Here is a 22,675-nt window from a genome sequence, read left to right on the forward strand (position 1 = left end):
ACAAACTCTGCCAGCAAAGCTTCCAGTCATCTGAAAACTAAAGATTAGATCAACACTCTGACGGCCTGCCCTAGTTATTGAGATTATTTATTTGCTTTCTAACGACTAGTTGATCTCCAGTGTGTTCTGTGCTGTCCCTGTGGCGCACAAATGCTCAGTGCTGGTCACTGGCTGTCAAGCTCCAGGGCAGCAGCAGCACCAAGCACAGCAAATAGAGACAAGGAATTGTGCTTGGATGGTGGGAGGGAGGAAGTAATGGATAGAGGAGGGGGCGACGGGAGAGATAGCTGGAGGGGGCGCGAGGCAGGCAGAGAGGGCGTTTTTTTGGCCTACGCTGTTTTTTTGGAGCAGTCCAAAATCTGCAAGTTTCGCCAAGATTTCTTCGCCATTCTGAAGTAGGTACATCCGATTTTTTTAGCTCACGATCTTTTTACGCCACTGGGGGCAGAACCTGCCAGGTGCGCCATTTCCTGCTATTTAAGTGAGTTTGGCCAAGTATGATTTTTTTTTCTAAAATGGCGCATTGCACCCTTCTGAAAATCTCTACCTACATTTAAGGAAATCGGCACAGAGAACACGCCATTGTTTCAGCAGAGCTGAAGACGACACCGGTGGGGGTGGGCGATAGGGTGGGGGCCTTTCGGCCCACGATTGAAGCGGGCCACTGCAGTGTCCTATCGGCCCGGGATAGAAGTGGGCCGGTGCGGGGGAGCCCGGGATAGAAGTGGGCCGGTGCGGGGGGGCCCGGGATAGAAGTGGGCCAGTGCGGGGGGGCCCGGGATAGAAGTGGGCCGGTGCGGGGGAGCCCGGGATAGAAGTGGGCCGGTGCGGGGGAGCCCGGGATAGAAGTGGGCCGGTGCGGGGGGGCTCGGGATAGAAGTGGGCCGGTGCGGGGGGGCCCGGGATAGAAGTGGGCCGGTGCGGGGGGGCTCGGGATAGAAGTGGGCCGGTGCGGGGGGGCTCGAGATAGAAGTGGGCCGGTGCGGGGGGGCTCGGGATAGAAGTGGGCCGGTGCGGGGGGGCCCGGGATAGAAGTGGGCCGGTGCGGGGGGGCTCGGGATAGAAGTGGGCCGGTGCGGGGGGGCTCGAGATAGAAGTGGGCCGGTGCGGGGGGGCCCGGGATAGAAGTGGGCCGGTGCGGGGGGGCTCGGGATAGAAGTGGGCCGGTGCGGGGGAGCCCGGGATAGAAGTGGGCCGGTGCGGGGGGGCTCGGGATAGAAGTGGGCCGGTGCAGGGGGGCCCGGGATAGAAGTGGGCCGGTGCGGGGGGGCCCGGGATAGAAGTGGGCCGGTGCGGGGGGGCTCGGGATAGAAGTGGGCCGGTGCGGGGGAGCCCGGGATAGAAGTGGGCCAGTGCGGGGGGGCCCGAGATAGAAGTGGGCCGGTGCGGGGGAGCCCGGGATAGAAGTGGGCCGGTGCGGGGGGGCCCGGGATAGAAGTGGGCCGGTGCGGGGGGGCTCGGGATAGAAGTGGGCCGGTGCAGGGGGGCCCGGGATAGAAGTGGGCCGGTGCGGGGGGGCCCGGGATAGAAGTGGGCCGGTGCGGGGGGGCCCGGGATAGAAGTGGGCCGGTGCGGGGGACCTGGGATAGAAGTGGGCCGGTGCAGGGGGGCCCGAGATAGAAGTGGGCTGGTGCGGGGGACCCGAGATAGAAGTGGGCCGGTGCAGGGGCCTTTCGACCCGGGATAGAAGCAGCAGGCAGTGGGTGGGGCATCGTGTGGTCATGGTTAAGTTTACAAAGAGACAAATCAATTTTTTAAAATTAGACTCTTGGAATACTTACACCTGTTATGAAAATAGAAGTTCTTGGGGGAAAAAAAAAAAATCAGCAATGACACTACAGGATAAATTCAGTGTCCCTTGTTACCCTGGCAACATCAGTTTTTCGGCGCAGACCTTAAGCTCCACCCACAGAGCTTAAGGACATCTGCGCCGCTCCAAAATGAAAGGTTATGCCGGAGAAACGTGGAACTTTTTTTTGGCACAGTCAGGCCACTAAAAGAAAATCAGACATACCTCTACAACTATGCCAAAAAAAAGTCCATGTGAAATTTTAGGACCTACATTTGTGAGCTAGACAGTGTCATTAGGTAACCCAACTACAGAGGTATCATTGCTGAGCGCACTCCTGTCCCACCCACAGTAATACACATGAAGTTTCCAGCAGGAACCCTGCCTGATTATCACCTGCCTAGCCCGGCAGTGGCTGAATCCAGCTGCATCTTTCTACTGACTCACCAACTGAGATCAGCTACCTCAGCAGAGTGGGGATCAAACCGGAGGCCTTGTTGGTCTCTGCTACCTAGCTCTACACTGAGCCATCTGCATGCCATGCACAAGGCTTCAAACAGATTGACGAGCAGCTCCTGAACCTCTGCGATGCCAGTCCTGAACTTCCTGCTTACTGGTATGAGGACAGGCCATGCTTATGGCACAGGCTTCAGCATCAGTCAGTGAATCTACTTTGTTTCAATTCAATTCCATTCTCCTCATCCAACCTGAAATAGTTCTCTGACCTGCAGTGATTGGACTTTCTCTTCAAGGTCCTGGACTCGGACAGACGACTCCCTTTGTGATGCTGATTGCTCACTTTCTTCAACCTTCTTTAGTTCATCTGCAGGAGAGAAAAAAGTTTTCCTCAGTTTTATTTCTCCCTGTTTTGTCCTCATGGTGCTGTTTTCAAAAAGGCAAAACATGAATTCAGGAGCGACGCCAGGAAATTCTACTTCAAGAACCGTGGCCAACACATGAAAGAAACTTCTGCTTAGGGCAGTGGAAACAAAATCCCACAAACAATTGAGGAAAAGTTTTTTTTATTATTATTAGGCTGTTAAAACATACAGAATCCTTGTCCATGGAGTACAAAAGCAAGGAAGTTACGCTAAACCTTTATAAATTACTAGTTAGGCCCCAGCTGGAGCATTATGACCAATTCTGGACACACTTTAGGAAGGATGTTTAGGCCTTGGAGAGGGTATAGAGGATATTTACTGGAATGGTACCAAGGATGAGGGACTTTAGTAATGTAGAGAAATTAGAGAAGCATGGAATGATTTTCTTAGAGCATATATGGCTAAGGGGAGCTTTACACTGTCTCTTACCCATATTGTACTTGTTCTTGGTAGTGTTTGATGGGATAGTATAGAGCAAACTTTATTCTGTATCTAACCTGTGCTGTACCTGTCCTGGGATTATTTGATGGGAGAGTGTAAAGGGAGCTTTACTCTGCATCTAACCTGTGTTTTACTTGCCCTGGGAGTGTTTAATGGGGCAGTGTAGAGGCAAATTTACTCTGTATCTAGCCTGTGTTGTACCTGCTCTGGGAGAGTTTGATGCTGACATTGGGTGCCTGAAATGTCTGTTTTCCAATTTATAGCTCTAACTATGACAAATGTGAAGTTGTCAGAAAAGGTAATATATAAAAAGATTAGCGTCACCAAACCAGCGCTCCTTGATTTACTTCCCCATCTCCTATTCTTTCCTGCCATTGTGGATTCTTGTACTCCGGGACCTGAATCTCGGTCTGTACTTCTTAATAAATCAGAAAATTGCAAATTCAAAGGAATTAATGGATTAAAAAGGGAGTTTGTTTGAGTTCAGTATCATTTATGCAGATTTATTGTGAACTACCTGCTTGTAGGAAGGCGATCTGATGCAGTATTACACGAATACCAAAATTACCGAATGACTGAAGCAACTAAATTTGCCTGGTCAGTAATCAGGGCTGCGTCTTTCAAGCTATGAAGTTCTTACATAGAGTAACTGACCAATTTCAGTCTTGTCAATGTGTATATGTTTATAGACTGTACTTGCACTATTTTCAAACTTTTCTGGTTCATGCTTATTTAATTGTAAATAAATATATTGCATGTTAAGTCTGCAAAATCACTGCAACAATGTAGTGTGAGACTACGCTTAATCCAGGAAACAAATAATAGGCAAACATGGTTGTTGTTAATCCTCAGTGTAAGCACCGCTGGAATGGGAGTTTATTGGAAAGATCATGAGAACCTCTATTCAACCACTGAACAAAAAAACAAACTCAAACACTTGAAATTGTAGCCATGATTTCCTTGAGAGTTTGGCTTCCTCACCTTGCAACTCTTTTATTTTATCGGTCAGAGTTTTGCATGTTCTCTCTCGGTCCTCCATCGCACGTTGCAGCTGCTGGCTTTGTGTTGTCAGATCAGTACAGGATGACTGCGCATCCTGCAGTGCTTGCCGCAGCTGTGTGACAGTGCAATCCTTCTCCACTAGCTCTGTCTCGTGTTTCTCCGTCACCTCCCTCAGCCGTGTCTCAGCTGACAGGCTCTCTGATTCCAGCGCAGCTTGTAAAGTAGCATTGTTGGCCTCCGCCTCTTGCAGCCTTTCCACGAGGGTCTGAAGAACAAAAGCAGATAAGATATTCAATGTTTGCTTTAAGAGCCCCTTTTCTCCTGCCTTCTGCAGGCTCTGACTCAAAGGAACACCATAAGTGCTAGACATAAACCCAGGTCCATTTAATTCACCTTCTATCATCCTGGTAGTTGCTTGATACGATGAGAATGGAGTTGTTGACTAATCACAGCAATCAATCTCTACCATTTAGCCTACAATAGACCCAGACATGAGGGAAAACCCCCAGTGGTGGAGAGTTTTGGTAACCATAGGTCCAAGGTCACCTGTTCCTCCTAAGCACGCTACACTCACCACATGTCGTGTCTCAAATTACTCATGTACTGGATCCCAAAATGTTACTTTTCGAAAGACATCTATATTATTTGCATTTGAATGAGTTAACATTAACTTCTTGCACGATCTCCCGCAGGAGCCTGTTCCATAGATTAACCACTCGCTCAATGAAATATTCTTTCTGCACATGGTTTTGAATTTTCCCCCCTTTAAGCACAGGCTATGTCCTCTGGTTCTACTGTTTCTGGACAAGGTGAATCAGTTTATGATGGTTTGCTTGACATGGACTCCATGCTAGGGTATGGTTCCATCGGAGAAAGTCACCGTCTGGTACTTCATCCCAGTGACTATTCTTTATATGTGAGGCCAGACATTGAGTGTTGTGGGACCCAGGTTGGGGGGAGGAGGGTGGGCATCACAGCCGAGGGCGATCCTGCCCTCACCCAATGTCCCCACACACATGCGTCATTGGGTCATTTTCAACCTTCCGAGTCCTGCAACACTGGGGCCAATTTTAGCATCCCTCTGCTAAGTGGGGCTAATTTGAGAAATACTTGGAATTGCTCTTCTGAGACTTCCCTTTACCCCATCAGGCTTTTGGCCAATACTTGTCCTCAGTGGGCTTCACGAATGTTAGAACAATCTACTCCATGGGTCCGACTGCATTATCCGATGAACTATTGTGGCAGGTTTGACTGTCCCTCCCCATGCAGCTACCTTTCTTCTCCCTCTCTGTTTTATGGATACCACTCTCTTCATTGTTCCTCTCTCGTGCCTTTTAAGGTCCAAATAATATATCTTGCATACTCTGCCTCATACCTTCATCCTCCCAGTTTTCAAATCAATTTCCTACTAAACTCACTCTTTCACAGGACTTGAAAACTATGGACCTCCTCCCCTCCCTCAGTCTTTCTTTGCTACTATAATCTACAGGCTTTCAAAAGGAGTTTCATGACACATGACTGTAATGAAAAAAAATATATCAGGATCAGTAAAAGTGACCATGAATCTGTTGGATTGCTGTCAAAACTAAAGTCCTTTAGGGAAAGAAACCTGTCGTCCTTACCCGGTCAGGCCTATATGTGACTCCAGTTCCACACTAATCAGGTTAAATCTGAACTACCCTTTGAAATGGTCTAGCAAGCCACTCAGTTGTCAAGGCAACTAAGGATAGACAATAAATGCTGGTCTTGCCAGTGACACCCACAACCTGAGAATGATTAAAAAAAAATGTAATCCCTACTCCTGATTTATCTTTTCTTCTCTGCTACTCTGTGCATCTTTGGTTCTGTCCTGCATAATTTCACCCAAGTTTTTCAATAACAAGAAAAATAATTGTTTTAAGTCAGCTCTCTATGTAAAGCCGTTGGGTCACAACACCTTTTTCTCCTGATCACTGTCATTTAGTTCCTGCTGCAACATCTCCACCACACGGGTTCGTCCCAGCAATGCTTCCTCCTTCTCTTCCAGTTTTCTTTGTAATGATTTCACCGTCTGCAGGTAAAACAAAATGTACAAGAAAGGAAGCAATGAGAGATGAATAAAGGAAACACTCACATTCTGGAATTCTGGAGTAAAGGCTGAAAGTGCTGGGAACACAACAGCTCAAATCAGAATAGAAATCAAAATACCGCAGATGCTGTAAAACTAAAACAGAAATTGCTGCAAACCCTCAGCAGGTCCGGCAGCCTCTGTTCAAAGAGACAAGTCAGTGTTTTGGCTGTGCTGGTCCTTTGTAAAGACTGGAAGATATTACTGATCAACAGCGTTTGAAGAGGAATGGAAAGGGAAGTGAAAGACACACGCACACCATACACACAGACACACGCACGCAAGCAGACACACACATGGACTACAGACACACAAGCAAATGGACGCACACATGCACGTGCACACCACAAAAACAGGTACAAACAAAGACACACACTTGCACACACAACGACGAAGAGACTCATGAAAATAATTTTGAAGAGAACAACAGAATGTGCTTGAGCCCTTCTTTATAACTCAGGCTGCTCAGGCCTGGACCAGGCTGGTCACTCTGAATGGACCCATATCCTGAAGAGGTAGGATGACCCAAACTGCATAGACCCGGCCTCACCACTGATCTGTACAGTGTCAGTATAACTTGCTCAAACATGTCCTCAATATGCCCCCAGAACTTGATCTGCCTCAGTGGGAACTAGAACTCACTGACTAGATGCTTTCAGAGTAAGATAAATGACGACTCTAAAATCTAATTCAATTGCAGCTTCTGTCAGGGGGCATCCTTCCATGTTATACAAGTTTACTGTTCCCTCTTCCTATATGCACTGTCCTACATTAAAGTCCATCTGCCATATCTCAGCCCATCCACATGGTTGGTCCAAGTCTCTCTGAAGATAGTCAGTCCGTCAGCTATGGCTCAGTGGGTCGCACTCTTGACTCCGAGTCAGAAAGTCGCAGGTTCAAGACAACTCCAGAGAATTGAGCACATCATCTAGGATGACATTTCACTGCAGCACTGAGGGAGTGCTGCACTATCGGAGATGGCGTCTTTCGAATGAGACATTAAACCAAGGCCCTGTCTGATCTCTCAGGTGCACATAAAAGATCCCATGGCACTATTTCAAAGAAGAGCAGGGGAGGTCCTGGCCAATATTTATTCCTCACCCAACCTTACTAAACAAATTATCTGGTCATCGATGTTTGTGGGAGCTTGCTGTGTGCAAATTGGCTGCCACATTTCCTACATTACAACACTGACTACACTTCAAAAGTACTTCATTGGCTGTAAAGCGCAGTGGGACATCCTGAGGTCATGAAAGGTGCTACATAAATGCAATTTCTTTCTTACCTAACCACACAACTGTGTGTCATCAGCAAATGTAATCTGATTACAGACACCCCATTTCATATCATTGACAAATATTGTAAATAACTGGGTCCCAGAACATCCATGACTGTTTTTCTATGCTGAGCATTTTCCATTCATCGTCACCTCTGTCTTCTGTTGATAAGCTAATTCTCAATCTATCCAGACAATGTTTCATCTGTTCCATGAGGGTTTCCCCTCCCTACCAGCGTCCCATGAATGCCAGTTCATTACTACCCCAGCAACACTTACTTGCTGCAGTTCTTTGCTGGCCTCCGATCCAGATGCTAGCTGTACGAGCTCCTCCTCATGTTTCTGAATGTGCTCTTGGAATCGTGTATCCTTTTCGAGAATTACCTCTTGAACTGATCGGAGCTCGAGTTACAAAACATATATATACAATTACACATTGAGTTTGGGTTGTAGAGTCAATACACAGGTCCTTCCACCAGCCTGCTGGCCTCCAGGATCCTACATGAAATTAGTTTGGATGGTCCACTTTTGAATATGTTCCCACACCAAAATATTTCCTTGAATTCAGCAATAAATCACATCATATTGTCAACCTTATTTCCAAAGCTCACATGATGGTTAATAGCTGAAATGGAAAAGGCCACACTGGGGCAGTATGGGGTGCTCTTCTGGTGCTGGGGAAAACAAACCCATCTACCCGTGCCGTATCTGCCCTGGGACTGATTAATGGGACAGTGTAGAGGGAGCTTTACTCTGTATCTAAAGTGTGCTATATCTGCCCTGGGAGTGTTTGATGGGAGGGTGTAGAGGGATCTTTATTCTGTATCTAACCCGTGCTGTACCTGTCCTACTGGTGTAGATAGTGTAGAGCAATGTTCCTCCTAATTTAAAATTTGGGTGCGTGGTCCTTTAACAGGCTGTGGCCCATTCAAAGTTTTAGAAAAGCCGGTCCCAGGGTGCGTTCAACCGACAGACAGCTGTAGCTTAGTGGGAACTTCACTCTGCATCTAACCTATGCTGTACCTGTTCTGGGAGTGTTTGATGGGACAGTGTAGAGGGAGCTGGTCGTGTTAGATGGGACAGTGTAGAGGGAACTTTACTGTGTATCTAACCCGTGCTGTATCTGCCCTGGGAGTGTTTGATGGGACAGTGTAGAGGGAGCTTTACTCTGTATCTAACCCGTGCTGTACCTTTCCTTCTTTCACAGCAAGTCAGTCTCTTTACCTGTTGTGCATGTTCAGCCTCTTTCTGCTTCAGGAGTTCATTGGTAGCCTGAAGCTGGTCCTTCATGTTCTCTGCAGTGGCCCGCAGAGTCCTACAGTTCTCTTCATGTTCCTGAAGTTGATACTTGAGCTTCTCGATCTCATCCTGTTGCAAGCTGTGTTCCAGACTCGCCTGTCAAAGTGGTTTAAAGAAAAAACAGATTTAACCCAATTAAAGTTGGTCTCCTGGTTGATTGAGCAACGCAGTCAGTTTGAAGTTGACCTTAACATAAGTTCTAAACAAGCCAAGGCAGAGGGGATGAACCTGTCTTCAGGCAGTAAGGATTCTATGTGAAATGTGTTTGGGGAGTCTCGACCCAGTTCTCCACAGGATCTGGGCCACATCACAAAACCGCCTGCAATACAACACAAAATTGGCCATTTCACTCAAAGATATGGTATCTTTCAGAGGATGCTGTTGTGTGGAAATTGAATGCAGTGCAAAGGGACCTTTACTCTGTATCTAACCCGTGCTGTAACTGCCACGGGAGTGTTTGATGGGACAGTGTAGAGGGAGTTTTACCCTGTATCTAATCCGTGGCTGCAATTTCTCGGGAGGACAATTGGGATCTCTTTGCCAATCAATCTATCCCAAGGACAATTGCTGCTGATTTGTGTTCAGAAAGCATTTATACACACAAGAAGCTGCATTTATATCCCACCTTTAACGTAGTAAAACATCCTAAGGTACTTCACAGGAGCGTTATCAGAAAAATTGGAAACCGAGTCACATATTAGGACAGGTGACTAAAAGTTTGGTCAAAGAGGTAGGTTTTAATGAGCGTCTTAAAGGAGAGCGCGGCAGAGAGGTTTAGGAAGGGAATTCTAGAATTTAGGGGCCTAGTCAGCTGAAAGCACAGCCACCAATGGTGGAGCGATGAAAATTGGGGATACGCAAGAGGCCAAGATCGGAGGAGTGCAGAGATCTCAGAGGATTGTAGGGCTGGAAAAGGACAGAGACAAGGAACAACACTGACTTTTGGAGACAAAGCTGACAGGATATTTTTGATGTCAGTCATTTAGCCTGGCACCCACGAATACCTCACTTGGTGAAGAAAGTTTGTAACTAAGCCAAGCAGAGCAGCTATTTTCAAATCTTCCCAAGTACCTGTCAAAAGCCAGTGGCTAACGTGATGGCGGATCAGCAAATCCCAGCGGACAGTAAATAGAACAGAATCCGAGAGACCTTAATCCTATCAGAGCAGGTCAGCTACAAAGGTTAAAGAGAAAAACTGCTCACACACTGATTCTATCTTTACTCGTTTGTTATTTCAGTCACCAACTGCCACTAATTGGGAAACCCTGAGCAGGTCCAGCTATGGTCATCGGCGGTCAGCTGCACAGTATTGTCACCATGATTAACCATCGATGGCACCCACGTCACTGAAAACTAGGATTCTTTCCCATCGACTACAGTTAACCTTGTTAACAATCGGATACTCCCCATTGCTCATCAGTGCTCTGTGCTAGTAGGCTGCACCTGTAATGCAACAGGGACACTATAATGTGACAGCTCTCACCTGGCATCAGCTGATCACTAATTTCTGATCAACCTCACTCTTTCTCTCCCCTTGCTTGAGCTCAATTGGATCCTGCAACTCTTTTTGGGGGAGACGAAATAAACATTAGATCGAGTGCCCCCCGATCTGGGGGACACTCCAGACACTTTTAACTGCCCTCTTTTTTGTTTTGTTTTGTGTTTTTTTAAATTTTTTTTTGTGGTTTTTTTCAATTGGATCCTGCATTGTGTGCTTTGGCCCCTCACCTGAAGATTTTCAATAAAGCAATTAGTTCATGATGCTTGAAACCAGAATAGCTGAGAAACCCCAAAATGATGACATTGACCATGATTCATTACCAGATGCACTTGTGTGATCGGTCGTGCAAGTGTGTAAAGCCACATGGACGGAACCCTCACCAATGCACTCTGACACACATCCGAGCACGCAGGCATACCTGTCCCCTTACCTCAGCAGCAGGCTCCACTGACTTTGCTGGCTGTGATGAGGATGAGAGCAATGCCTGTTTCTGCAGCTCCTCGATCCGGGCATTCAACGAGGCAACCTTTGCTTTCGCCTGCAGTTTTAGTTTTGACAGTTTGGCATCAGAGAGCTCCTTCACCTCCTGTGAAACAATCACACATTCACCGTGAGGATGTCCCTCACCGTGATCAAATGATGCATTCAAAGTGACTCTCTTGCTGCTGTGCTGATTAAAGCACCGCCTGGTGTAGAAGCAGGGTCATACAGACCAGAATGGAAGGCTAGGGTTCAGCTGTAAACCTCACAGAGTACTGTGCACAGTTCTGGTCTCTTGCATCAAAAAGATGTAGAGGCACTGGAGAAGCAGCAAAGTTTTACAAGGATGATACCAGAACTGAGAGGTTATACCTATCAGGAAAGATTGAATGAGCTGGGGCACTTTTCTTTGGAAAAGAAAAGGCTGAGGGGTGACCTGATAGAGGTCTTTAATATTATGAAAGGGTTTGATAGGATAGATGTAGAGAAGATGTTTCCACTTTTGGGGAAAGACTAAAACTAGGGGCCATAAATATAAGATACTCACTAATAAATCTAATAGGGAATTTGGGAGAAATTTTTTACCCAGGGAGTGATGCGATCACAGAGGGAATGCATGTACAGAAATGCACCCTATAAGCATCCAATGAATGGGACTGAATTGGCAGAGGGAGATTCAGAGAAGGGCCTGGGACAGATATTTGATTTGTCACTTCCAGTGGATGCACCTTATGACTAAACAATTAGAAAAGCGAATCAAATGGGATATGTTGGCATAGTACTGGAGAACAGATCTAGAGGTTACACTGGGGCTGGAGAGCACAGCGGGTAGATCTCACTTAGATACAGTGTACAGTTCTGGTCACCATGCTACTTGAATTATATACAGGCACTGGAGAGGATGTAGAGAGGGTGAACAAAACTGATCCCAGGTGTGAGGGAGACAAGCTGGAAGAAAGGTTCGAGAAAATCCAGCTCTACCTTCTTGAGAGAAGGCTGTTGCGAGGGTCCTAATCAAGGGATGTAAAGATTAAATGGAATCGCAAGAATATCACAGTAAGTTAAATCAGGAGAGCGGGAGCAGAGGACAAACATGGAAATTAGTGAAAAGTAAATTGAAAACAGATATGTAAAAGAACTTATTTTGTCAATGAGCGATGATGCCAGAATAATGCCAGAAGGGTACAGGAGGGATAGACTTTGATGGGAGAGTTAGGGTACTGGAGGGATGGACTGTGTAAACACCACAATATACCTTCATTGCAGCCTCTTTACTCTGAAGTTGAAAGTCTTTCTCTCGTACGAGTTCCTTAAGCTGAACGACCAGCTGCTCGGTCTGTGCCAGACGCTCCAGCACATCCTCCGATTCCTCGGCAGTGGTCTCCATCTCAGGTTGCTGACTGCTCCCCTGCACAACAGAAACCTACAGCTCAAACAAACCGGCAGAACAGGCCAGCAATCACTCCACCGGTATGACCCATCAGGGAAGTGGCACTTACTTCAGCAAACAGCATTGCCAAAATGATTTCAATAATGCCTAACTTTGCATGTTAAATTTTCATATTACGTCCAGCAGAAAAATTACACATTAAGCACTGGAGTGGGGCATGATTCCATAACCTGCTGTCTACCCCTTTACTCCTGATAACACTGGCCTGTGTACAGTACAGAATAAAGAGCATATTAGGACCCAAGAACTTAAGAATTAGGAGCAGGTGTAGGCCATTCCTCCCCTCGAGCCTGCTCTGCCATTCAATAAGATCAATGCTGAACTTTTACATGAACTCCACGTCCTGCTCTATCCTCATATCCCTGGATTTCCTTAGCACCCAAAAATGTATCGATCTCAGTCTTGTATTTAATCAACAAGTGAGCATCCACAGCCCTCTGGGGTAGTGAATTCCAGAGATTCACAACCCTCTGAGTGAAGACATTTTTCCTCATCTCAGTCCTAAATGGTTGACCCCTTATCCTGAGACTATGCCCCTAGTTCTAGACTCTCCAGCCAGGGGAAACAGCCTCTCGGCATCTACCCTGTCAAGTCCTCTAAGAATGTTATTTGTTTCAATTAGATCACCTCTCATTCTTCTAAATTTCAGAGAGTATAGGCCCAATCTTCTCAATCTCTTCTCATAGAACAGCCCTCTCATTCCAGGAATCAATCTAGTGACCCTTCGTTGCACCGCCTCTAAGGCAATTGTGTTTCATTCAGGTGTCTGTTACAGCCTCAGAGGTTGGAGATCTAATTAGTTCCAAACTTTCTGCAGGTGAGTTACCCAGCCTACACCTTCAGCCCCAGCCCCTCTCACCCAGTCACAGCCCCTGATATATTACCCCTTTATGCCTGATAAAACTGCACCATGTATAGTACAGAATAGGGAGTAGATAACCCTTTTACTCCTGATAACACCATCCCGTGTACAATACAGAATAAAGAGTAGATAACTCCTTTACTCCTGCTAACGCATCCCCCTCTCCAATAACTTTGGAAACCATGCCTCTCCCGATTCCCGGACCCGATTTAGCCCAATTGGTTTGGACACAAACTGCTCCGGAGAACTTTATTCCCAACAACTATAACTTCCTCGATATTCCTTACGAGGCAGGCGGAGTTGGAAAGGCTTCCTCCCAACATGGAACTTCAAGCTGAAGGAAGACATTTGGGGCAGAAAGAAATCTGGTGACTCCGATACTTGGTTGACTCTGGAATTGCACCCGCCTCGACCATTACTGCTAAGCCCAGACTGCACGTTACTCACCGCTCCCTGAGAGTTGCTGGTTCCATCTCCATTATCGTCCCCCGAGAGATCCTGCAGCACAGTGTTGACCCCCTTCGCTAGGTCCGATAGACGGCTCAACATGGCGGAGCTGCACACGGGACAAACACACAAGGTTAGATTGCTCCTCGATAGAGGTTGGAAATCAGAAGGTCGTGGCATGGTGGGCTGAATGGCCTGCTTCTGTGCCGTATGATTCTATAAGTAGGACCGGACAGTCAGTGCGTAGGAGGAACCAGAGGAAAGTTAAGTGGCACACTGAACAAGGATTGATAAAACAAAGACAAGAATAGGTTGTTGCAGAGAGAGATATAGTGAAAGGAGAAATGAGACGTCAATTGCCAGCAGCCAATGAGCCGTTTCCAGAGGGGTGACGGGGCTTTGCTGACATTGCTAGGTGAGAAATGGAGACCTGCGCATGCAGACCAAAGCCATCTGTTCCCAACCCAAGGGATGCAGCCATCACCAAGTTATATCTTCCCTCGGCGCAAAACATTTCTTCACATAAAGGGTAGTTGCAAGCTGGAACTCTCCCCAAAAAGCTGTAGATACTCGGGTCCAATTGAAATTTTCAAGATCGATAGACTTTTGTTAGGTATGGGTATAAAGGGATAAGGAGCAAAGGCAGGTCAATGGGAGTTGAGATACAGATCAGCTATGATCTAACTAAATGGTGGAACAGCTCCAGCAGTTGAACGGCCTACTCCTGTTCCTGTGTCATTTACAGATATTCCCTTAGCAATAGGTATTTGACAATAAATCAATTAAGCAAACAGTTAAGCTCCAGAGTACATTAGCACAGAGTCTGCAAGTTGTGGTTTGTATGCAGAGGTCAAACTGCTGAATACAATATTATTTTAGGCCTCAAATAAAGTTATTGTTTTTTTGTTCAGTCTTGGATTAGAATGAATCCTGATGCTACCTGAAATACAATCCTTAAATCCTGTCCCACACCCACTGCTCTATTGAATCTAACAGTAGGTCATGCAGCTTGCTGCCCTCACATTTACTGTTGCATGTTTACTTCCTGATTTCACTTAATGACTGTGAGCTACCAGGATGTAGCCAGTCACCCCACGGCCCACTTGGGCATCAATGATATAAGATAGGAAAGGCCTAAATGGCTGAAAAAGGAGCTTAAGAAGCAGGTTTAGGAGTGGAACTTGAAGGGTGGTAATCTCTGGTTTACTCCTCCAGCTACGTGCTAGAAGTTAGGGAAGATTAGGGAACTCAACACATGGCTGAAAGGTGGTGTCAGGAAGTGAAGTGGGTTTCCGTTTTATGGGACACTGGCAGCATTTCTGGGGAAGGGGAGAATTATTCCACATGAATGGGCTACATTTCTGGGGAGGGGGGGAATTATTCCACATGGATGGGCTACATCTTGGAACACAGGAGCAGGCCATTCAGCCCTTTGAGCCTGTTCCACCATTCAATTAGATCATGGCTGATCTGTCACCGAACTCCATTTACCTGCCTTGGTTCATAACCGGAAGGGAGCTAATGAAGTGGCAAAATAGCTAAATAGGGAACTGAAGAGTTATTTAAACTCGGAGGGAAGGGATCATGGAAAATAAAAGCAATCAGAAATAGCAGGTGGAGAAGGTCAAAATAGCTGAGGTAAGTTTTCAAGTTAATAACAATAAAATGGAGATGTTGCAGAAGGAATAGAAGTAGGAAATCAAACAGCCAGTTATAAGTAGGAAATAGAGAGTTAAAGAAATGAGGTGTTAGCTTGGACAAAAAAAATCAAGGGAAAGAGTCATGTTAAATACAAACACAAAAATAAAGTGCATGTGTTGCAATGCTTAGCGTGAGGGAAAGAAATTCAGGTAACTAGAAGCAAATATGTCACAGGAAGATATTGATGTAATAATACCAACAGAAACTTGGCTCTAAACTGGGCAGGAATGGAAAATAAACACATCGGGTTGTAATATTTTTAGGAAGGATAGATAGGCAAGAAAGGAAGAGAAATTGCGATCATGGTGAAGGAGGGAATACATTCTGTAGAGGACTGATGTCCGCAAGGAAAGGTTCAGAGTCAACGTGGTTGGAGATCAAAGATAAAAAGGGATTGTTACCTTCGAGAGGTTGTACTACAGGCCCCCCAACTGTGGGGAGCAAATGGAATAGGGAGTCTTTAGACAGATCAGGGAGATAAGAACATAAGAATTAGGAACAGGAGTAGGCCATCTAGCCCCTCGAGCCTGCTCTGCCATTCAATAAGATCATGGCTGATCTGGCCGTGGACTCAGCTCCACTTACCCGCCCTCTCCCCGTAACCCTTAATTCCATTATTGGTTAAAAATCTATCCATCTGTGATTTTAATACATTCAATGAGCTAGCCTCAACTGCTTCCTTGGGCAGAGAATTCCACAGATTCACAACCCTCTGGGAGAAGAAATTCCTTCTCAACTCGGTTTTAAATTGTTGCCCCCGTATTTTGAGGCTGTTCCCCCTAGTTCTAGTCTCCCCGACCAGTGGAAACAACCTCTCTGCCTCGATCTTGTCTATCCCTTTCATGATTTTAAATGTTTCTATAAGATCACCCCTCATCCTTCTGAACTCCAACGAGTAAAGACCCAGTCTACTCAATCTATCATCATAAGGTAACCCCCTCATCTCCGGAATCAGCCTAGTGAATCGTCTCTGTACCCCCTCCAAAGCCAGTATATCCTTCCTTAAGTAAGGTGACCAAAACTGCACGCAGTACTCCAGGTGCAGCAGGACCTCCCTGCTTTTGTACTCCATCCCTCTCGCAATGAAGGCCAACATTCCATTTTCCTTCCTGATTACCTGCTGCACCTGCAAACTAACTTTTTGGGATTCATGCACAAGGACCCCCAGGTCCCTCTGCACCTCAGCATGTTGTAATTTCTCCCCATTCAAATAATATTCCCTTTTACTGTTTTTTTTCCCCAAGGTGGATGACCTCACACTTTCCAACATTGTATTCCATCTGCCAAACCTTAGCCCATTCGCTTAACCTATCCAAATCTCTTTGCAGCCTCTCTGTGTCCTCTACACAACCCACTTTCCCACTAATCTTTGTGTCATCTGCAAATTTTGTGACACTACACTCTGTCCCCTCTTCCAGGTCATCTATGTATATTGTAATCAGTTGTGGTCCCAGCACCGATCCCTGTGGCACACACTAACCACTGATTTCCAACCCAAAAAGGACCCATTTATCCCGACTCTCTGCTTTCTGTTCGCCAGCCAATTCTCTATCCATGCTAATACATTTCCTCTGACTCCGCGTACCTCTATCTTCTGCAGTAACCTTTTGTGTGGCACCTTATCGAATGCCTTTTGGAAATCTAAATACACCACATCCATCGGTACACCTCTATCCACCATGCTCGTTATATCCTCAAAGAATTCCAGTAAATTAGTTAAACACGATTTCCCCTTCATGAATCCATGCTGCGTCTGCTTGATTGCACTATTCCTATCTCGATGTCCCGCTATTTCTTCATTAATGATGATTTCAAGCATTTTCCCCACTACAGATGTTAAACTAACCGGCCTATAGTTACCTGCCTTTTGTCTGCCCCCTTTTTTCAACAGAGGCGTTACACTAGCTGCTTTCCAATCCGCAAGTACTTCCCCATAGTCCAGAGAATTTTGGTAGATTATAACGAATGCATCTGCTATAACTTCCGCCATCTCTTTTAATACCCTGGGATACATTTCATCAGGACCAGGGGACTTGTCTACCTTGAGTCCCATTAGCCTGTCCAGCACTACCCCTCTAGTGATAGTGATTGTCTCAAGATCCTCCCTTCCCACATTCCTGTGACCAGCAATTTTTGGCATGGTTTTTGTGTCTTCCACTTTGAAGACCGAAGCAAAATAATTGTTTAAGGTCTCAGCCATTTCCACATTTCCCATTATTAAATCCCTCTTCTCATCTTCTAAGGGACCAACATTTACTTTAGTCACTCTTTTCCGTTTTATATATCTGTAAAAGCTTTTACTATCTGTTTTTATGTTTTGCGCAAGTTTACCTTCGTTATCTATCTTTCCTTTCTTTATTGCTTTTTTAGTCATTCTTTGCTGTTGTTTAAAATTTTCCCAATCCTCTAGTTTCCCACTAACCTTGGCCACCTTATACGCATTGGTCTTTGATTTGATATTCTCCTTTATTTCCTTGGTTATCCACAGCTGGTTATCCCTTCTCTTACCGCCCTTCTTTTTCACTGGAATATATTTTGTTGCGCACTATGAAAGAGCTCCTTAAAAGTCCTCCACTATTCCTCAATTGTGCCACCGTTTAGTCTGTGTTCCCAGTCTACTTTAGCCAACTCTGCCCTCATCCCACTGTAGTCCCCTTTGTTTAAGCATAGTACGTTCGTTTCTGACACAACTTCCTCACCCTCAATCTGTATTACAAATTCAACCATACTGTGATCACTCATTCCGAGAGGATCTTTTACTAGGAGATCGTTTATTTTTCCTATCTCATTACACAGGACCAGATCTAAAATAGCTTGCTCCCTTGTAGGTTCTGTTACATACTGTTCTAAGAAACAATCCCGTATGCATTCTATGAATTCCTCCTCCAGGCTACCCCTTGCGATTTGATTTGACCAATCGATATGTAGGTTAAAATCCCCCATGACTACTGCCGTTCCTTTTTCAGATGAGCAGGAAAAACAAAATTATGGCTCTTGGACTATTTGCAGGGCTCTGGGGAAAGAGGAGAGTGGCACTAATTGGATCGCTCTTTCAAAGAGCCAGAACAGGCATGATGGGCCGAATGGCCTCCTTCTGTGCTGTATAGGAAGACAGGAATATAGGAACAGAAGTAGGCCATTGAGCCTCTCGAGCCTGTTCCACCATTCAATGAGACCATGGCTGATCTGCCACCTAACTCCATATATTCGCCTTTGGCCCATATCCCTTAGTACCTCTGGTTAACAAAAATCTATAAACCTCAAGATTTAATATTAACAATTGATCTGGCATCAATTGCTGTTTGCGGAAGAGAGTTCCAAACTTCTACCACCCTTTGTGTGTCGAAGTGTTTCCAAATTTCACTCCTGAAAGGTACGGTTCTAATGTTTAGACTATGCCCCCAATCCTAGATTCCCCAACCAGCGGAAATCGTTTCTCTCTATCAACCCTATCTGTTCCCCCTTAATATCTTGAAAACTTTGATCAGATCACCCCTTAACCTTTGAAATTCTCGGGAATACAACCCTAATTTGTGTAATCACTCCTCGTAATTTAATTCCTGGTCTCCAGGTATCATTCTGGTAAACCTATGCTGCACTCCCTCCAAGTCCAATATATCCTTCCCAGAACTGCTCACAGTACTCCAGGTATGGTCTAACCAGAGCTTTGTATAGCTGCGGTATAACTTCTACCTCCTTGTATTCTAGTCCTCTAGATATAAAGGCTAACAATCCATTAGCCTTTTTGATTATTTTCTGTACCTGTTCATGACATTTTAATGATCTATATATCTGAAATCCCCCCCCCCCCCCCCCCAAAGTCTTTTTGGATCTCCATTAGCTTTTCACCATTTGGAAAGTACCCTGTTCTATCCTTTTTAGGTCCGAAGTAGATGACCTCCCATTTGCCTGCATTGAAATCCATTTGCCACAATTTTGCCCATTCACTTAATCCATCGCTATTCCTTTGTAATTTTATGATTTCATCTGCACAGCCACCTATCTTTGTGTCATAATTGTGTATGATTCTATGGTTTTAGGAAATTTTACTTACTCATTTTGGGATTAGGGAGGGAGTCAATGGAGAAACAGGAAAGGAATTTCTAAAATATGTGCAGACTCCTTCCTAAAACAGCACCTCCATACACCTATAAGGGGGGGAAATGTTGCTCGATCTAGTTATGAATAACAAAATAGATCAGGTAGATATGTTAAATGTGGGAGAGCGATTTATGGTCCAGATAGAAATAGGAAAAAGTTAGTACAAAAACAAGGGCATCAGATTGGAAATGGGGCAGATCTTGGAAAGGTGAGGAGTGAGCTAGCTGAGGTGAAGTGGAAGGAGAACATGTTACATAGGACTGTAGAACAGTGGGATGGTTTAAAAACAAGATTGTAAAGTTACAGGAAAAATATCTAAACCATTAAAAAGGAGACTATGTCAAATTTCAGAAACAAAAATTGAAGAGGTCTTTTGGGGACCATAGATATGATTAAAAAAAAGAGCAAATATGAGGAGGTTAAGCAAAAAATAAAGAAAACAAGGAGAATCTCACAAAATATTTAAAAGAATGGTATAATATTCCACAAGTCTATCAGTAAAAAGAGAATTGTTAAATGTGAGGGACCATATGGGTGACTACAGGAGAAGATTAAGGAGTATGGAATTAGAGGGAGGATTGCAAATTGGATTAAAAACTGGTTAGAAGGAAGAACACAGGAGTAAAAACCAGTTTCTCAGAGTGGTTGGAAGTGAGTCGTGGTGTCCCAGAGGGTTCCCTTCTGTTCACTGTGTATATCAATGATTTGGATATAGGGCTAGAAGGAGTGTTGTGCACATTTTGAGACGATACGAAAATAGGAAGAATAGTAAATGAATCTGGAGGACCAAAGGAAGCTGCAAGCAGATATTGAGAAGATGGTGCAATGGGCAAATGGAATTCAGTATCTGTAAAGTGAAGTGGTACGTTTTGGTTAAAAAAAATTCAAAGTAATACTTATGGGAGTAAATTCAGTGATGTGGAAAAGCAGAGGGATTTGGGGGTTCTGGCTCACAAGACAATTAAAGCAGCACCTCCAATGGATAAAGCCAAACACAGCGAATGGAATACTGGGTTTTATGGAAAAGGGATAGAATATAAAAGTTCAGATGTAATGGTGAATATATAAAACCTCAGTAAGACCTCAGTTGGAGTACTGTGTGTAGTTTTGGGTTCCACACTGTAGGAGAGATGTTGAAGCAACAGAGAGGGGACAGCATAGATTCACAAGCATGCTGTCTGATATGAGGAAATACAAATACAAAGAATGACTTGAAGAATTGGGGCCGTTTCTGTTCGAACAGAAGGAGAGTACGGGGTGATTTGTTAGAAATGTCTGAAATTATGACGGGATAGGCTTGAGTAGATGGAAACAGATTATTTCCGGTGATTGAGGATGAGGGAACGTAAATCTATGATTAAATATAAGAGATTTAGGACTGAGCAGGATGAACTTTTTTTTTTACACATGAAGACAGACTTGCATTTATATAGCGCCTTTCACAACCTCCTGACATCCCAAAGCACTTTACAGCCAATGAAGTACTTTTGAAGTGTAGTCACTGTTGTAATGTAGGAAACGCGGCAGCCAATTCGCACACAGCAAACAGATCGCCAGTTAATCTGTTTTAGTGATGCTGATTGAGGGATAAATATTGGCCCAGGACACCAGGAATAACTCCCCTGCACTTCTTCGAAATAATGCCATAGGATCTTTTACGTCCACCTGAGAACAGATGGGGCCTTGGTTTAACGTCTCATCTGAAAGACGGTTGTGAGGCTTAGGAATGCATTACTGGAGTTAATGAATGAAGCAGAGACCATGTCAATATTTAATAGGTTAGATGGATGACTGAAGAAAACTTGCAGACTGGGCAGTTAAATGGCAAATGAACTTTAACATAGGTAAAGATGAGGTGATGCACTTTGGTAGGAAAAACAGAAACATCACCTGCACATTACAAAATAAGAAACTGAATGGGGTAGAAGAGCAAAGGGATCTCGGGATACAGGTGAACAAATCATTAAAAGCAGCATCGCAGTCAGCATAGCAACTAAACATGCTAACAAAGTACTGGGATTTATATCCAGGGGTGTAGAATTCAAAAGTAGTGAAGTTCTGTTAAACGTGTATAGGACGCTGGTCAGGCCACACTACAGTTCTAGTCTCCATACTATAAACAGGACACAGAAGCACTGGAGAAAGTGCAACAAAGATTTACAAGGATGGTACCAGAACTGAGAGATTACAGGTTTCAGTAAATATTGAACAGGTTGGGGTGTTTTTTCTTTAGAAAAGAGAAGACTTAGAAGAAAGCTGATAGAGGTCTTCAAATGTTAAATGTGTTAGACGGTAGATGTGGAGAGAATCTTTCTACTTGAGAGAATCCAAAATTAGGGGCCATAGATACAAGATAGTTACTAATAAATCCAAGAGAGAAATAAGGAGAAATTTCTTTACTCAGCGAGTGGTTAGAATATGGAACAGCTTAGATGCTTTCAAAAGAAAATTAGACGAAAACATGAGAGAAAAGGGAACAGAAAGATATACCAAAGGGCTGAGATGATGCAGATGGGAAAAAACTCATGAGTATAAACACCATCACAGACTAAATGGGCAGAATGGTCTGTTTCTGTGCTGTATATTCTATGCAATTCTATGAAGGAAAATAGGGATAGAGAGACTGAAACAGTATTATCACCAGCATTTCAGTACAGTGTATGTGTACAGTGGCATCACTCAGGTTTCCGTGCTATAACACATATCGATTCATTCCATCCAAACTCTGATCGTTTGGAGCAATGAAAACTGAACAGAAAAAATCTGGTATTGCATTGCTAGGTTTTAAATACACATTGTATAAATGTGCGAAACAGGAGCTGATCAGACATGCACAAAATGGTTCAGTTAAGCTTCTCCAAAACCGAAATGGGCCTGTTTCCCCATGAGTATATAATTGTAATCTCTCCTGTACTCTACAATAACAAATTCTAGCGATAACACTGAAAGTATAATTATACCCAGGGCAAGTGATTTGCTCCACATCGATATCACAGATCAAATCCTGTGGGCTTCGACACTTACAGGCTGTATTGCAATCGACTGCCTTAGCATCACATTTCTGCATCGTCCTATCAAACAGTCAGAGGGCACTTTTCTGGAGCAAGAAGTGCAACAACTTGCACCTATAGAATCATAGTATCATACAGCACAGAAGGAGGCCAGTCGGCCCATCGTGCCTGTACCCTTAACTTCATAAACCATCCAAGGTGCGTCTTGAGTGAGTGTTTTGCAACTAGGTGGCCATCTAGAATACTTCAGAAGGGAGTAAGAACCTACTACATAGTGTGGGACTGGAATCACGTATAGGCTGTGGGAATCCAAGTGCAGTTTCACCT

The 22,675-nt window shown here is 44.7% G+C and overlaps 1 protein-coding gene across 2 annotated transcripts in view; it reads right to left on the reverse strand.

Annotated features, from left to right (window-relative positions):
• The window catches only part of LOC139278470 (golgin subfamily B member 1-like), a 97,446-nt gene that overhangs the window by 69,273 nt on the left and 5,498 nt on the right, over positions 1–22,675 (reverse strand). Inside the window, exons 2-9 of one of the 2 annotated variants that reach the window (XM_070897284.1) lie at positions 13,536–13,644; positions 12,032–12,184; positions 10,727–10,882; positions 8,721–8,891; positions 7,776–7,898; positions 6,050–6,163; positions 4,093–4,378; positions 2,515–2,612 (exon numbers count right to left, since the gene is read on the reverse strand). In XM_070897284.1, coding sequence (XP_070753385.1) covers positions 2,515–2,612; positions 4,093–4,378; positions 6,050–6,163; positions 7,776–7,898; positions 8,721–8,891; positions 10,727–10,882; positions 12,032–12,184; positions 13,536–13,637 — 1,203 coding nt within the window. In that variant the 5' untranslated portion in view covers positions 13,638–13,644. The remainder of the gene's footprint in view (positions 1–2,514; positions 2,613–4,092; positions 4,379–6,049; positions 6,164–7,775; positions 7,899–8,720; positions 8,892–10,726; positions 10,883–12,031; positions 12,185–13,535; positions 13,645–22,675) is intronic. The other variant, XM_070897285.1, reaches the window with a different exon arrangement.

The sequence above is a fragment of the Pristiophorus japonicus genome, chromosome 13, assembly GCF_044704955.1.
Source record: "Pristiophorus japonicus isolate sPriJap1 chromosome 13, sPriJap1.hap1, whole genome shotgun sequence".
Classification (NCBI taxonomy): Eukaryota; Metazoa; Chordata; class Chondrichthyes; family Pristiophoridae; genus Pristiophorus; species Pristiophorus japonicus.